A 14,994-nucleotide genomic window follows, 5' to 3' on the forward strand; every position below is an offset into this window, starting at 1 on the left:
GCTTGGTTTGTAGTGGATCTAGTAAAATATAGTAACATATTAAAAATGCACCAATTAGAACTTAACATTTCTAGTATGTAACTAAAATTTCCACCAAGCAACCAGCATTTCGATCGGTTTTAAGGCCACTTTTAGGGTCATTTTATTCATTGAAATGGTAAAACTGATCTTTACGAGCGCGAAAAAATAAAAAACTTTTTAATTTAAAAATAATATTCTCTTGAGTGCATTTAGTTTTTCAAGTAGTACCTTGTGTGCACACAATCAATGCATTAATTACGTTTAAAAGTATTACAATATATAATAGAAGTAAATTGTACTTTTAATAAAGAACATACAAATATAAAACTAATATAAAGTAATACAATAAAATTCTTGATTATATATATATATCAAAACTTTATAAATATATCTTATAAACAAAACTTCTCTTATCAATTACACAGCGATGCACGAGATTTAAACTAATTTAATTGACATCGTAGCAAAGTATTTATCACGCATGATTTTGTGGTAAGTGTAACAAAGCTATTTATTAAATTTTCTCTTCTGGTCGCTTCTTTTTAGAACGTTAAAGTCGGGCATGACGTGATTATCGAGTAAATCTTTATCGAACACGAATCGCGCCAACGCTTGATCCCCAATACCAGAAAGCACAGATACGAATTTTCCCATTTCATTTACGCTCTTCATTTGATCGTTCATGAAGCCGGTGACGATGAAGTCACTGGCGTTTAAATCACCATGTTTCACCGCTACAGTGTTCACTGCGACCAATTTTTTACTGACATCAATCTCCAGTTGTAAAGCTGTCTAAAAAAAATACGCACACACATCATTATCATCATATTTATGTTGCTCAGACGTCTTTAAAAGTTCCGAAGACGATTTTTGAGTACGTGTATGTTGCCTAGGTGAGATTTACTTTAAAAGCATGCAATGGACATTTCCAATCCTGATCGTCCGGTGGCGATACAGCGCACAGATGCACCTTGCCTCCGCGCATTTTCACGTAGTTGCAAAATCTCTGAGCGTGCTCGTGCTCTTCGTGATGCATCTGCATGAAGAACGACTCACATCCTGGCAGAGCGACATCCACGCGGCCAAAATACGCAGCCTAAACATGATGAAATACAAACAAAAAATCTGATTATGTTGTAATATAAACACCATCGGAAAAGAACCATGTGATCAATTATAATATTATTTTAATTATTCAATAATTGATAGAATTAAATCTGTTACAGTTACTTCGAGTATGTGCGACTATTTACCATGGACAAATAATAATAAAATGCCTTCAGCTCAACATTAATCTGGTCATTCATTGCGGCTTCGGTTTCACTATGAAAATCAAATCCACTTCTTTTCTCGCTCGGCCATTTCATTGGTTTATGGATACAAAAATCCGTCTGACCGCATTCATTATTCTTTGAAGTCTTGCATGCTGAATCGGATATTCTTTGCCAACTATATAATTATATTACAGAAAATCAATTAAAATGAATTTGATGATAAAGATGAGTAGAAATTAAGGATTTGGCAACACAAATTCATAATTTAGAATCAGTTTATAAAAGAATAAAGAACTTCTGAAAAGTATAATGTCGTTAATATTAATTAACAGATAAATACTTTCCTCAGTAATAATACACAATTTAGCATTAATTATTAAAACTGAATTAAAAATGCAATTACTTGACACGATATAACCATCGATTTTGAAGAGAATATATATTATTGGAAAGACTACAAAATTTATACGAATGTTTACACAACAGCTGTAACATTTTTCAATGACGTAATTTATTAATTAATCTTCGTTTTTTTCAACAAATAAACTGATTAATGTTATTCGTCTACAAGTTGCGATTTTACTCATGTCATTATTGATTAACAAATCACTAATAAATAAATCAATATAAAAATTAAAATATTGATATACTTTAGTAGAATTATATTAGAAAAATTGCTTTTCACAAGGAATTTAGTAAAATATTTTTTTTTCAATTTAACTCGTTTAGCATTTTAAGCATTTGTTTGTATTTACGGTTAATATATATTGTAAGAAGTTAACATCAATTTCAAATAAATGAAAAACAATCTGTATACTATGTTCTAAAACAGTTTTATATAGCAAAGAAAAACAATTTAAAAAATTTACAATTTTATCTTAAAGATTGTTAATTTATCTATGGTTTAAAATATAATATATTGTCAAGTCAAATTACATTTTAAATAAAATTAAGAGTCTAATATTTATCACATATTATATTGTAAAATAATTACAAGCTGTTTTCTTTCATTTATTGTCTCAATCAATATTTCTCTTTAAAGCAGGAAAAGATATTAGTTATTATTCAACATCTTCCAAATGAATTTTTAATATATTTAAATATTACAAACAGCTTATATAAAGTATTTTAATATAAATTCCTACAAGATAATTACAACAAATCATAAATATGTCATTGATTTATTGAGTTAGGAGAAGGATCCGATAATTGATGTGTGTTATTTGAAGATACTGTGTTGATAGAACTGAGAGGTTCTTGCTTTATATTTATACTGGGATTGGCGTTTAGATTCGTGTTGATCACAGTTGTAGATGTAGGATTTTGCATGTCCAATTGGCTCTGGGCTATATCCTGCAGAGCAGCTTGAATTCGCTGAAGCAACGCTTCACCTTGCCTCACTATCTCTTCTAGCTGCTCACCAGCTTCTTGATTTTCTTGCTCAAGCCGATTAAGACTGGCTACTTGAAGTTCTTGAGATGACTCTTCACTTGGCAGACTCTCTATTAATGTATCTATGTCTTTTGCACACCTTGAAATCAGAGTCGCGAATAAAGCAGCATAATCTAGGACAAACAAGTTACAATTTATAATTAATTATACTTAACATGAGTTAAAATAATTATACTTAAAATGAAAAGTCCTATGACTAATGTTTATTACCTTCTTGAGTCTGATGTGGCTGTGGTGTGCCAATACGATCAAAGCCAGGGAACTTACTAGGTGTAGAATATTGTTGTAGAATCCCGACGCTATTGCAAAAGTGTTCTGCTTGCTGAAAATACCAACATGGGCTTGATGAAGTTAAAGTACTAATGGGTAAGAGATAGAAATGGAAAATTATACTACCTGATTTATAGTATCTTGTAATTGTGTTAAACGATCTGCCATGATGCTAATTGATTTTACTAATTCAAAATATTTTGTATAGTCTTTCGCTGACAATAACCAATAAATAAAATAGGAAACATTCACTATTCATATATATAAGGAATTTCAGTATTTCTTTAATAGAGATTCAACAAGGTTTATCAAAAATTCACTTTTCTTGGATGATAACTTGCCTCGACACCAAGTATACAAAATTCTTGTTCATTGAACAAGCAACGAAGAAAGCGTTTCGAAGGATTATCGACCAGTGTCGGCGAGATCCTCTATATAACCTGTGTATTCTTTGTCATGTATACCCATAGATTTCTATACTAAACCTAGATTGTTAACTTCGTCAAAAGAGATGAAACTGGCTAGATTTATCATTTACACAAAGTAAAGTGATTGGTTGGATCTAGTAATTCACCAAATAATACTTTGCATCGGTTGGTTATGTCCAATCGTGCTGTGTCGAATTGGATGTCCCCCCCCGTGTCGGAGAGACTTCCGGACGAAAAACTTTCATTCCCATTCTTACCAACCTAGGTTAAACTAACCGGCTAGTTAATCCAACGGAATTGACCAATCGCGTTTGTCGTTAATTAGAATTGACAAACGTGATTGGTTAATTCCGATGAAATAACTAGCCGATTAAATCAACCACAGTTGGTAGAAACGGGCATCAGTAGGATACGATATAAGACAACGTATACGAATTAAGAACATAGAAATTATATAATTTTAATTTCGCTCCCTCTCCTCTTTGTCGATGAATTGTTTAACATTCAATGTTTAATGGATTCAATATTAAACATAGAAGTATAGGACAATATAAAACCATTAACAGTGTGATGTTTCACACACATTTACCACCCTCTCCTCCCCATATAAATAGAACCGCTGGACCAAAGGAACTTCACTAAATAATGTAAGAATGCATCTTAACATAATTTAGCATTTTTCCATTGCATTTTTATAAAATGTTTACATGGGGAAATATTTACAAAAATATGAGTAGGGCGCGATGAAGTGTAGAAGACAGAAAAACGGATGAACAATGTAGTCTCGTGAACAATTCAGTTGAGAGTACCCCGGCATTGTGGAGCTCCGCAAAGGCAAGGGATCTTATCATCCTCCAACGGGAACTTGTAGTCGTAAGTAATTTCTTCGTTAACTCCTATTGGTTGTTTGCTGTAGATTACAATCTTCTTTTGGCTTTCGATCGTAATCACTTTCGCGTAACAATTCGGCTAGAAGAAACAAAAGAATTATTAAGTACAACAAAGTAAGTTCGCTCCACCTTAGTTCATTAGCATCGACCAGAACTAACTCGGCACGTAAATAAGATTTTTAGTGATTCATTGAACTGAATCCTAACATACGTAAGATCTTCAATTCTTTGGCCCAAAGAAGTATTCATTACATCGCACTGCATTATCAAGATCGAGGAAAAGAAAAACAAGAATTCCAAATGACTCACATTGCAACTGTGATTTATAAATCGCGCCAAATTGCCGCACTTCGTCGCATCGATAATCGTATCTAAATCGATACGGAAGAGGTAAGAGCTACCGATGCCGGTAGCTTCGTATTGGGATTCTCGCAAATCAGCCACAACTGGTCTGACCATCTGTCCGACGTATTCTATCACCATCTCATCCGCCGCGATCGGTTCCATGGCGAACAAGCCCCAATCGTGAATACCGGACTTGGCGAACTTCAACTGTTTCTTGCGGAACTGAAATAGTAAGACGTGCAGATATTAGAGCGCGCATATATCACTCGAGGATCCAACGAAGATCCTACGATCCACTCTAATTGTTACGGTTGTGCCTTATGGGATCATACCTTCAACTGATTAAACTTAAGGAGATCACTATCCGTATCAATTCCGAAAGCAGTCAACAACCGACGCTGATTGCTTCGTGCCTCACGCGACAAGGCCTGCATCTTGCCGGTCAACGCTTTAGAATTACTCTTTGGACCGTTCATTACGCCATCTCCCCCGTTGTAAGAACCTCCGCTGTCCTCCACGTCATTACTACGTTGTATACTTTGAGCATAATGATGCTGTAACAACAGTAATCGATTACTCACGAGAGATTCTTGCAGAGATCGATGTAAAAGGAAAAAAAAGAAGAATGTCGATGTTATATCAACGTCAAAAATTCAAACGAATATTTATATTTAATTACTTTGTGTTTCGCCTTCTCCCTGACGTCGACCTTGTAATATCCTTCGGTCCTAGCGCTTCCGCTCGCGTGCAACCGCAGCTCGTCTCGTTTTCTCCTCTTCGCGGGGCTCGGTATGTCGGTTGGGGGATGATCGACCCAATGAGTGTCGTTCAACCAGTAACCTTGGTTGTCGTCCGCCAACAGGGCCTCGTAACTTCTCCTCAAGTACTCCACGTCCTCCATATCTATTCCTCTAGTCAAGAACTCGTACAAAATAGCCATTTCTGACATGATATCGCGCTCCTTGTACATGACCAGGGACTGTGGTACTTGTTTAGGCAACTTTTCATACACGAAATCATTCTGGATATTCTCCTTCTCGCCTTCACGATTCGGATGGCTGTTACTATATTGCAGTTTAGTATACTTGTTGGACTTTCGTTTATCCACTTTGTGTATTTTCTCTTTCTCCTTGTCCTTGTCCTTCTCCTTAGTTTTCGTTAATTTCACGATCTTCGTATGTTTCACCTTCACAGAAGCCGCGGGCACACGTATCACCGGTTCTGTGCGTTCTGGAAGCGCTGGTGGCAACGAATACGAGTGTTCCATATACACCTGCGAGGCCTGTGAGCCAGGAGAACTCGGTGTTCGCTGTCCGTTTAATCGAAGATCCGCTTCCGCTTGGTACCTGTAGGTAATTGTCGAAAAGTTATTTCTTTGGCCATTGGCAATGTCTGTAATTACAAACGCGTACGGGAAATCCAGTTAAACAGTCCGTTTAATAATTAATTAAAGAAAAGAATAATTTAGTAATTTAGGTGCACACATACTTGACGAATACTAAAGATTGCTTTTCTTGAAAACGAAAGCTCATGTATAAACAAATTGTGTGCTATATTTTCTACTTATTTTTCCTTTTTTATGTAGAATCACCCCCTTTTCGGTCGCTTTGTCAATTAACTAATGCTATAGTAATATAGTATATTACATACTATAATATATAATACAATAATAAAAAAAAGGGGAAAGCATACTAATTAGGAGGAACATCTTCTTGCATAAAGTAAATTTCTACTACTAACCTTAATCTTCTAATTTCCAAGCTCTCCTCCTCCGAATCGGTCGTTGGGAATTCACTGAACATCTCGATCTTCTCAGACTCCTTCAGAATCGGTTCGTTATCGATATACTTGGCCGACATCGTCTGCAGCGCTCTGATGATGTTAGGCTGTATAGGTCCCGGGCTTTCGTGACGTATGATGTTATCCCGTCCGGCCAGCGTCATCAAGGCCTCTGCGGCCGAGTTCTCCATGTCTGCTTGAATCTCATCCTTAACTGGGCTGATCGTCGGCATGGGTTTCACCTCTCTTTGCGGTTCACTCTCCTTCACGAATTTCGCCGTATCCTTCGTCTCCTTGTCCACATTCCTAGACACCTCGAATGGCTTCTCCTCCGGAATGGACGACTTCTCGGAAATTATTTCTTCTTCCTTGATCTTCTCGTGCCTCACGGGAGAAGTTAACGGGCTGCTCTCGTCGTTCTCAATCTGAGGGAACTCGCTCGAATTTTGATCTTTGATTTTGATATCCGGCACAGGAGTCTCCCTACCACTCGGCGTAGGACAATCTAATGACCTCTGAATCGCCAGCTCGGTCAATATATCAGGATCTTCACTATTGCAAGCCAAAGGTCTATGATCGGATAAGCGACTATCGGTGTCTTCTTGCTGAAAGCAAAAATTGTGCTTTATTGTACCACTTACCACACAAATCTTTCTGCACAAAAGAAAATTATATTGTAAAAAAAAAAATTTACTGTTAAAAAAAGAAAAAACAATTACACGTGATATTGATAATGCTTATAAATACAAATACACACGAAGATAGTCCAGAATATAGCGAGTCCAGTTAAACAATCTTTACTTCTTTCAAGTAATTGTTATTTTCATCAAGGAATATTTTCTTGAAAATAGTCTTGAAATTACAAATTTTAGAAAACTCATCAAATATTCAAGAAAGCTTATTCTATTTTCAAGAATATTATAAAATTTATATCCCCTCTCTTTCTTTGTTAGGAAAAAGAGCCTGTCAATTAGTTTTAATATTTTTTTATTGAAGCACTAAATTTCTAGGAATATATTTTAAGTAAATCTGATGCTTATGATAAACTTGACAGATTGGCAGGTATATAAATTTATGAAATACTTGAAAGAAGTCGCATTTACTTGAACGCAATATGTATTTTTCAGTGTGCGCTCGGTTTACGCTCTCGATACATACCTCATCTTCGAAGTTTCCAGATGCTTCTTCATCGGAACTCTCGCTAGAGCTACTGGAAGATTCACTGAAACTAAGTTCCTCGCTACTGCTCTCCGCGGACGAGGATGACGAAGAAGACGAGGAAGAAACGCTCGTAGCCATTGGTATCTTCGCTTTCTGCGTCGACGGCGTGTCCAAGTCGCTGTCACTTTCGATCGCTTCCATATCACCATGAACCGATTGTCGACTGTCTTCATCCTCCTGCGGTAATGGGCTTGGAGCTTTGATCTTGCGCTGTAAAGAAGTCACGGCAGTAATCACATGTAACACGAATTATCGAGTCAGTCTAAACGTTCGACTCGATTTCTGAGTCACAAATTCGACTTTATTGCGGTCAATCACGACAAATTATTCATCAATCAAATAATGATTATGCAAATGATATCTTTATGATACATAATACATCAACAATGTCAGCACCACTGTCTATGTTGATACATAACGTACGTCAATGTATGTGACGTCATTTATTAAAAGTCAAAACAAACATTCCGACTAATTGAAAATAAGAAAATGTAAGATATGTTTAATGTCTTACCCTGAATGAAGGCATCTTTGGCATGCTAGCTCTAATACCCAAGCCAAATCCATCGTAATTGAGCCCCAACGGCGTTGCTTGCTCCAACAACGACGACAATCCTTGTGGTTTTGTAACATCCTCCTTAGTCGTGTTATTGACAACAACAACAGCCTCGCCGGTACCCTGAGCCTGACTGCTCTTTTCCGATTTTTTTTCGTCCCACCACACTTCGAACAACTTGAACGCCGTGTTCTCGATCATCTTCTTATTGAAATCTTTCTTTAGGATCTGCTTCAGCTCGTTCACAACCATGCTCATAACTCCATTGATCGTAGGACCCTGTGAATAAAAATATCATAAACATACAATCACTGCAATAACGCGGAGTAGCACAGCGTGAAACACATTAACTTTTGTTTAATCCCTAAGAAATACCTTCGAGATAAAAGAAAAATATGAAGATCAAATCCGTATATAAAAGCATCGCGATAAATCTTGCCTGTGGATCCTTCGTGATATTATAATTCGCCATGGCATGCAACCGCGATTGAAAGGAGGAATAATAATTCGCCCCCTGATTGCCGACTGTCGTTGAGAAGGACGCAGTGGTAGGTTGATAGTGGCTTTGCAAGTAGGTCGTCCCATATGGATAAGGATACTGCGTCGGTCGCGGCCAATTGTATACGTCATTCGAAGGATAGTGTGTCAAGTGTCCAGAGTAAGTTGTCGGATATAGCTGATTCGTAGGTTCAGTTTGTGCTATCACCTGTTGAAGAAAAATGTTCATGTGAATGTTGTGAAAGCAGAAGCGCATGACGTGAATGACGAGTAACTTTTGTTTTGCGTCTGATGCACGACACGCGAGTGAACTCACTTCCTCGATCTTCTCATCGCCCGAGCTCAAAGGACTCAACGACATCCTGTCGTCATCAGGCGGTGGAGGTGGAGGTGGTTCCTTAGGCGGTTCTGGTTCATTTTCGTCGACTGCTGGACTGTAGCTACCTAACAATGCCTCGTCTTCACTGGAACTTATAACACTACCTAGATCCTCGTCTACAGAAAATTGACTAATGCTATTCTCATGAACTTTCCTCCGTTCCTTGTTTTTCTCTACCATCTTGTCAAAGTAAGATTTGTAAATTTCGCGTGACAGGAAAGGACTTGGAGTGTCCGATAGCATCTCACTGTCACCGCATTGCGATTTCTTATCGTCCTCTGAGTCGCTGCCGAATTGTAAAAAAGGTGGTGCCATTCCGCCGGCCTTGTCCTTTAGCAGCATGGCGATTCTCGTGTCTAAATCTAACGTCTTGCGAGTCTCATCGGGGGAATCGCGCGACGTGCTCTTCGGCGTGGCTTGATTCTCCTTCTCCTTCTTCGGGGTATGATGAGTGCTTTTAACATTGGAAGTTTTATTACTAATCGGTGTTACGTTAGAACTAGAATCGTCCAAGCCGGTCGTGTGTGGCTGGACAGACCAGACAGGAGCCGATGATGGATACCCCGTAGTCCCAGAGTTATTGCCCCACCATACGTTTGAGTTCTGTTGTATCGGCAAATTTTGCGACACATTCTGCGTCATGCTGGCCAAGTAGCTATTGGGAGGTTGATGATGAAAAGTACCATAGTAAAAGTCATAGTTCGTAGCTGGAGTAGAATTTTGAGAATAATTATTCGAATAATTCAGTTCACTGGGCGCCGTGCCGTAACCCAAATCACTACCCGTACTGCCGCTCGGTGTGGGATAATCCCTGTATTTGTTATACCTTGAATTTTCTACGTATGGCTCTCTGCTCTTATCTAAACTTAGAATAGATTTTTTATTACTTCTAAAATCGTCCCTCTCCTCAGGCAAAGCTTTCTCCACAGGAGTTTGATGTTTCTCTGGCTCAGGTTCAGGCTTTGCCGGCACCACTGCTGGCACCTCTTTCTCCACCTTCTTCTCTGGCTTCTTCTCCATGGTCAAATCATCAAACATCTTCTTGCACTCCTCCCCGAAGGGATCCAGAAAGACCCTCAATACTTTCCCCATCACAGATGTGTTATTCAATTTCTCTACACACGCCTTCGACACCTTGGTCGACTCGAACACTACTCTCGCTATACCAAGGTGTTTGTTGGTTATTGGATGATAATAAATAGTAAGCTCTTCTACAATTCCAAATTTCTGGACCATGTTTGTCAAGAATGTCTTATCGATATTGTCGTTTAAATGGCAAAATGTTACTTCGAGCGGAGGAGGTTCTCCGCAATAATTGGAATCGATTCTAAATCTAGGTACAGGTAGGTCAAGTTGCTCCAGTCGGGTCCAGATCCTCGTTAATTGCGACCTGGGATCGCGAGGCTGGACCTGTGGATACGTCGGGTCACCAGGTACCGTTCCATCGTATCTACATAATTTTGTAGCTCCCTTAACTAAAAAGGGGTCAACTAATAGCTTGTAATTTCTTTGCTTTTGAGTCACTTGTGGCACGGTTGTATCTTTCTGCGAATGCGTCACGTGACCATGGCTATGCTTCGAAGACTGTTGGCTTGAGTTCTGCGACGAGCTCTGAGAATTGCCATGTGAGTGGCGATGACGGTGTGAGTGCGCGTGCGAATGTCCATGTCCGTGACCATGCTTCTCCATGCCGTTCATTGCCTCCAAGCATCATCCATTCGTGTGAATTTCTGTCACAAACATTTAACCAGATCTTTAACTCGGAGATATATCGTTTATATCCTACAGCGGTTAGAAAAAGTGTTTTGTGCGTCGCTTAAAGATGTTACTCACATCCTCCCTGGTAAACAACAATTAAGAACGTTTATCAACACAACAACAAATACGGACCATGTACGTCGTCACAAAGTAAACTGCAAATCAACGTGACATAATAATCGCCGCACATCACTGTTTCTCACTTAAGGGTAAGCGACTTTAATTAGAAAAATAGAGTAGATTCGTTGTTGTCAGAGTTAGTCAGCGTGTTCGGCTCGATTATACGTCCTCTCGTGATTACATCAACGATAAATCGTGATTATGTATGAGCGAAGCGTGGGCAAGCGCGTTTCGATAACCACAAAATCCATCATGCTATTAGCGCGCGTGGCCTAGTCCCGAGGTTGCTCTACGAGGATACGCTCTTTTTCACTGCACGCGCACGGTACGCGCTGTAAAAGCAGAGACAACAATCGCGCGCCGTACCCAGACAACTTGCTCGCTGAGCCCCGTCCGCGAAAACGCATCCTCAACGGCCGAGGTAGAATGCGATGCACAGTCTTCGCGCTAGCGGATCGATACGATCGCCGCACAGCAGCCTTATCGATACGGCATCCTCAATCCTTACGCATTCGTAAGACACAACTTCTTTTCCCGGACTTACGGTCCAATCTTCGTCCGACTTCCTCCGACTTCGCTCTAACTACGTCGCTCGATCGCGCAAGCAGAGACTGTCGTCCTTCCTCAACAACACATAACCTCAAAAGCACTTTGCGATTTTTTTTAGGTTGGATTGTGAAAATGATCCGTGAAAAACATTCCCCGCGATCGGCTCCTCCATCCGTCCGTCGGTCCGTCGAGTGCACCGCCGATGTTTCCTCGATCGCGAGCTCCGTCGAACTCACGAGTCTTGATCTCGCTCCCCTTATTTCTTTCTTCCTCCTCTCTCTTTTTCTCTCTTCCTCTCTTTTTTTTTCTTTCTCTTTCTCTTTCTCTCTCTCTCTCTCTCTCTCTCGCTCGTTTTCTCTTTCGCTCTCTTCTCTTCCTCTAGAACCTTTAGACCCTTATTCAGTTACGCTGCGGTTTTTTTTTCTCCTAGTCCCCCCGAGTAACTCTTTTGCAACCTTCTGCGATAGTGCGCACAGCACGGCTGCGAATCGAGCGTCCTGCGAGTGATTGCGAGCTATCGAACCGATCGTTCTCTCTCTCTTCTCTCCTTCCCTCCCCCTCCCTCCCTCCCTCTCTCGCCCCTCAAGCGTCCTCGTCCCACTGAAGTTTACTACTTTCTGTCCGTCGACAGTAAGCGTACCTCTGCCGAGAAAGCGGAGAAGTGATGAGTCTCTTCGTAGTGTTGCGCCCGCGGACCCGAACACACGACATGGCATGCAAGGTGCTCTCTCTCTCTCTCTCTCGTTTCTTTTCCCTCCCCTCTCGTAGTGTACACATACACCTCCGAGCGTGCCTCGGTTCCACCACGCGCACGCGAGATGCACTTCGCGCAGACCCTCTTTCCATGAATTCGCAACTCTTCTACCGTCTACCTTCCACAATTATCCCTTCGAAGCATGAAACATCTTCGAATCACGGAAGAGACGAATTCCGGTCTCCCTCGCGAGTTGATATCGTCAAATGCGAAGTCTTTTTTTTTTTCTTTCTCTCTAACCCAGCAGTCTAAACTAGAAGCTGGCGTTCATCGACGACCACGTTGCCTCGCGCGACGCACAACACGCGATGCACGTTTGTGCACGCGCCTCTTGTGTCTCTCTCTCTCTCTCTCTCTCTCTATTGTGTCAAGCTACACTTTACGATGACATCGCGCAATACCGATCGATGGTCGATCACGGCGGCGGAGAATCGTGTCACGATCGGCCGATCGCGAACCCGTGAAATTTCTCTGCCGCTCGAACTCATTGGTCGACCTCATTATCATTCCGAAGGTTGCTGGTTATTACTGAGTCGTCTCTTCCCTCTCTCTTTCACTCATTGTAAATTCTCGAGATTAGATAATCGCCGCCTGGCCGTCGTCCAGATTTCGCGGCCGACTGTTCTCGATGGGACACCCAGAGACGAGGCACTCTCTTTCCTCGATCTCGCATCATCCGGAAACGAACGGACGAGCGAACGAGCGAGCGAACGAGCCACGGCCTTGTCCGTCGCGACGATGAGCGTCGTGCGTCGAGAGAATACCTGAGAGGATGCCGTGATACCGCTGGCATTGTAGCTGTGGCACATTACGCCGATACGTAGGACCTGCATAGGCAATTAAAATCGGACGGCGTGCGTAATTGCTAAAATATATGTATGCGACTCGTGACGGTCAGACGATCGACGACGACGGCATCGGTGTCGCGTCGCGATTGGCTCGGGCCTGATTCAGTAAGTGACGGCTCGGCGAATCACGACCGAGCGGAAAAATCTCGCGCGCGCGAAAAGATCGCGATGAGCGAAGAGATATAAATGGTCTGTTTCTCTCGCACGAACGTGCATGCGCGCGCATCGGATTCGAGTTTTGTCAGCGAGAACGTGCCTTCGATACGATTGCATCGCGAGCGATCGTGCATCGTCGAGTTTCTCTACTTTTGGAACTGCACTTTCTATACTTTGAGAATTTGCTCTAAGGCAGGAACGTGAATTCGATGATTTGAGCGGCTTTTGTGGCTTTTTGAACTTTGCTAAAGCCAGCGGCATACGGTGCTTGTTTTCGTACTGGGTTGCTTGCTGGATGAAAATACTGCGTTCTGATTGGTACTTTTCCGAAGATGGATGGAAATGTACCAATTAGAACGCAGTATTTTCATCCAGCAAGCAATCCAGCACGAAAACAAGCACCGTGTGCCGCTGGCTTAAAACATGTGAAACTTTTAACGTGATACTTTTCACCTTCAAAGCTGATAACGAAAGGAGGAGGAATTTTGGTGAAAGAAACTAGAAACTTTCCGTTAATTCACGCTTATATTATAACGTTAGATAACGTTGCGATAAGCGTATAGGATATTCTCATTTACGAAGCAGAGTTCAGTTTACGACACATGGATTTGTTTCTTTTGTTAGATCGCATTCGAGCTAGTTAATTAATCAATTACTAGAAATGCACCATACAAAACACTATATTTCTAGTATGTTACTGGATTGCATGCGTATCTAATACGAATAATCCCACTGTAATTATTTTTAGATTTTGGTTTTCATGACTATATGTGATTTTTTTTTTATAAAATTATTGTTAAAAGCGGTTTCTCTATTCAAGACATTAATTAATTAATCGTGTTTAGTGATTTCATACTTATATAAATTTTATACATATATGTGACCACACATATGCAGTCATATGTGTGTCGTTCCATTTTCGAATACACCCAACCAATTCAGCGCGCTTCATAGTACTCAGTCGGCGATTCTCCTGTTCATTTGTGGTTATCTTGCAGAGTTTGCCGAACAGTAATTCGGTGCTGGTTGATCTCCATACAGGAGAATCGTTAAAAGAACATGTCGTTTATACAGAATTTCTTCAAACGTCAGTTACCGGTAGTTAATGCCGAGGAGGAGGCAGAACAAGAATTGGTGGATCAACAGCAAGTGCTTCGCGTAAGTAATAATCATTACATAATATCTGGAAATATGACATTACAACTTGGTTTTAAGCAAAGTTGATTTAAAAATGACACTTCTGGGAGAGCAAAAAAGATCATAAGAATATATTGTATCTTTTCTTTCATTATATGTATATATTTCTTAATGAATGTACAAATAAAATTGAGACAAGCAAAAAGCTAAAGCTACTACAGGATGACAATTTTATCGCAACAATTTTTTTCTGCAGGATAAGTGCAGTAAGGAGGCAAAATGTCACAGCCTTCAAGAGAAACTGAATACATGCAATGACCGAGTAAATTCACGGTCCAATACAGAAGAAACTTGTCTAGAAGAGCTTATTGATTATGTAGAATGTGTAGATCACTGTGTCGCAAAAACTCTGTTCAGCAAACTCAAGTGATTGCATAGTACTCCCAGAGAGAAGCCAACTGTTGTCCACAATGTTATAGCTTAATTTCTCCCAAATCATTGTATATATACACACAATTCAATATTAGAAATAAAGAGTAAACCCAGATTTTGAGGATTA

The 14,994-nt window shown here is 40.2% G+C and overlaps 4 protein-coding genes across 5 annotated transcripts; 1 reads left to right on the forward strand and 3 right to left on the reverse strand.

Annotated features, from left to right (window-relative positions):
- Nucleotides 1-528: 528 nt before the first annotated feature.
- On the reverse strand, nucleotides 529-1,328 carry LOC105189770 (soma ferritin). The gene is made up of 3 exons (XM_011152082.2): nucleotides 1,275-1,328; nucleotides 926-1,117; nucleotides 529-813 (listed from the first exon to the last, which is right to left on the reverse strand). Exons 1-3 carry the CDS (start codon nucleotides 1,326-1,328, stop codon nucleotides 529-531), a joined length of 531 nt encoding a protein of 176 aa, XP_011150384.2.
- Nucleotides 1,329-2,411: 1,083 nt separating this feature from the next.
- Nucleotides 2,412-3,459, reverse strand: MED21 (mediator complex subunit 21). The gene is made up of 3 exons (XM_011151989.3): nucleotides 3,144-3,459; nucleotides 2,958-3,069; nucleotides 2,412-2,860 (listed from the first exon to the last, which is right to left on the reverse strand). Exons 1-3 carry the CDS (start codon nucleotides 3,183-3,185, stop codon nucleotides 2,469-2,471), a joined length of 546 nt encoding a protein of 181 aa, XP_011150291.1. The 5' UTR covers nucleotides 3,186-3,459; the 3' UTR covers nucleotides 2,412-2,468.
- Nucleotides 3,460-4,103: 644 nt separating this feature from the next.
- On the reverse strand, nucleotides 4,104-13,292 carry Set1 (SET domain containing 1). 2 transcript variants are annotated; one of them, XM_011151991.3, is made up of 10 exons: nucleotides 11,536-13,292; nucleotides 9,051-10,843; nucleotides 8,676-8,942; nucleotides 8,195-8,515; nucleotides 7,618-7,890; nucleotides 6,421-7,064; nucleotides 5,360-6,026; nucleotides 5,013-5,234; nucleotides 4,645-4,902; nucleotides 4,104-4,414 (listed from the first exon to the last, which is right to left on the reverse strand). In XM_011151991.3, the coding sequence occupies exons 2-10, from the start codon at nucleotides 10,809-10,811 to the stop codon at nucleotides 4,241-4,243; spliced, it is 4,587 nt and encodes a 1,528-aa protein (XP_011150293.1). In that variant the 5' UTR covers nucleotides 10,812-10,843; nucleotides 11,536-13,292; the 3' UTR covers nucleotides 4,104-4,240. The 2 variants fall into 2 exon arrangements, with proteins under 2 accessions (XP_011150293.1, XP_011150294.1); XM_011151992.3 differs by having other exon boundaries at nucleotides 11,358-13,292.
- A 933-nt stretch (nucleotides 13,293-14,225) lies between these two features.
- On the forward strand, nucleotides 14,226-14,994 carry UQCR-11 (Ubiquinol-cytochrome c reductase 11 kDa subunit). Its single transcript, XM_011151997.3, has 2 exons — nucleotides 14,226-14,456; nucleotides 14,692-14,994. Exons 1-2 carry the CDS (start codon nucleotides 14,358-14,360, stop codon nucleotides 14,863-14,865), a joined length of 273 nt encoding a protein of 90 aa, XP_011150299.1. The 5' UTR covers nucleotides 14,226-14,357; the 3' UTR covers nucleotides 14,866-14,994.

The sequence above is a fragment of the Harpegnathos saltator genome, unplaced genomic scaffold, assembly GCF_003227715.2.
Source record: "Harpegnathos saltator strain DR-91 unplaced genomic scaffold, Hsal_v8.6 scaffold7, whole genome shotgun sequence".
NCBI lineage: Eukaryota > Metazoa > Arthropoda > Insecta > Hymenoptera > Formicidae > Harpegnathos > Harpegnathos saltator.

Bases quoted from the DNA above. Each gene is read 5' to 3' on its own strand.
- LOC105189770 (XM_011152082.2), bottom strand. From the start codon at position 1,328: ATGAATGACCAGATTAATGTTGAGCTGAAGGCATTTTATTATTATTTG. The intron at 1,118-1,274 runs GTAAATAGTCGC...CATCATGTTTAG, and splicing joins TTTATTATTATTTGTCCATG to GCTGCGTATTTTGGCCGCGT. The intron at 814-925 runs GTAAATCTCACC...TATTTTTTTTAG, and splicing joins GTCCATTGCATGCTTTTAAA to ACAGCTTTACAACTGGAGAT.
- MED21 (XM_011151989.3), bottom strand. From the start codon at position 3,185: ATGGCAGATCGTTTAACACAATTACAAGATACTATAAATCAG. The intron at 3,070-3,143 runs GTAGTATAATTT...TGGTATTTTCAG, and splicing joins TACAAGATACTATAAATCAG to CAAGCAGAACACTTTTGCAA. The intron at 2,861-2,957 runs GTAATAAACATT...TGTTTGTCCTAG, and splicing joins GCCACATCAGACTCAAGAAG to ATTATGCTGCTTTATTCGCG.
- Set1 (XM_011151991.3), bottom strand. From the start codon at position 10,811: ATGAACGGCATGGAGAAGCATGGTCACGGACATGGACATTCGCACGCG. The intron at 8,943-9,050 runs GTGAGTTCACTC...TTTCTTCAACAG, and splicing joins GCGATGAGAAGATCGAGGAA to GTGATAGCACAAACTGAACC. The intron at 4,415-4,644 runs GTGAGTCATTTG...TGTTTCTTCTAG, and splicing joins TTATAAATCACAGTTGCAAT to CCGAATTGTTACGCGAAAGT.
- UQCR-11 (XM_011151997.3), top strand. From the start codon at position 14,358: ATGTCGTTTATACAGAATTTCTTCAAACGTCAGTTACCGGTAGTTAAT. The intron at 14,457-14,691 runs GTAAGTAATAAT...TTTTTTCTGCAG, and splicing joins ATCAACAGCAAGTGCTTCGC to GATAAGTGCAGTAAGGAGGC.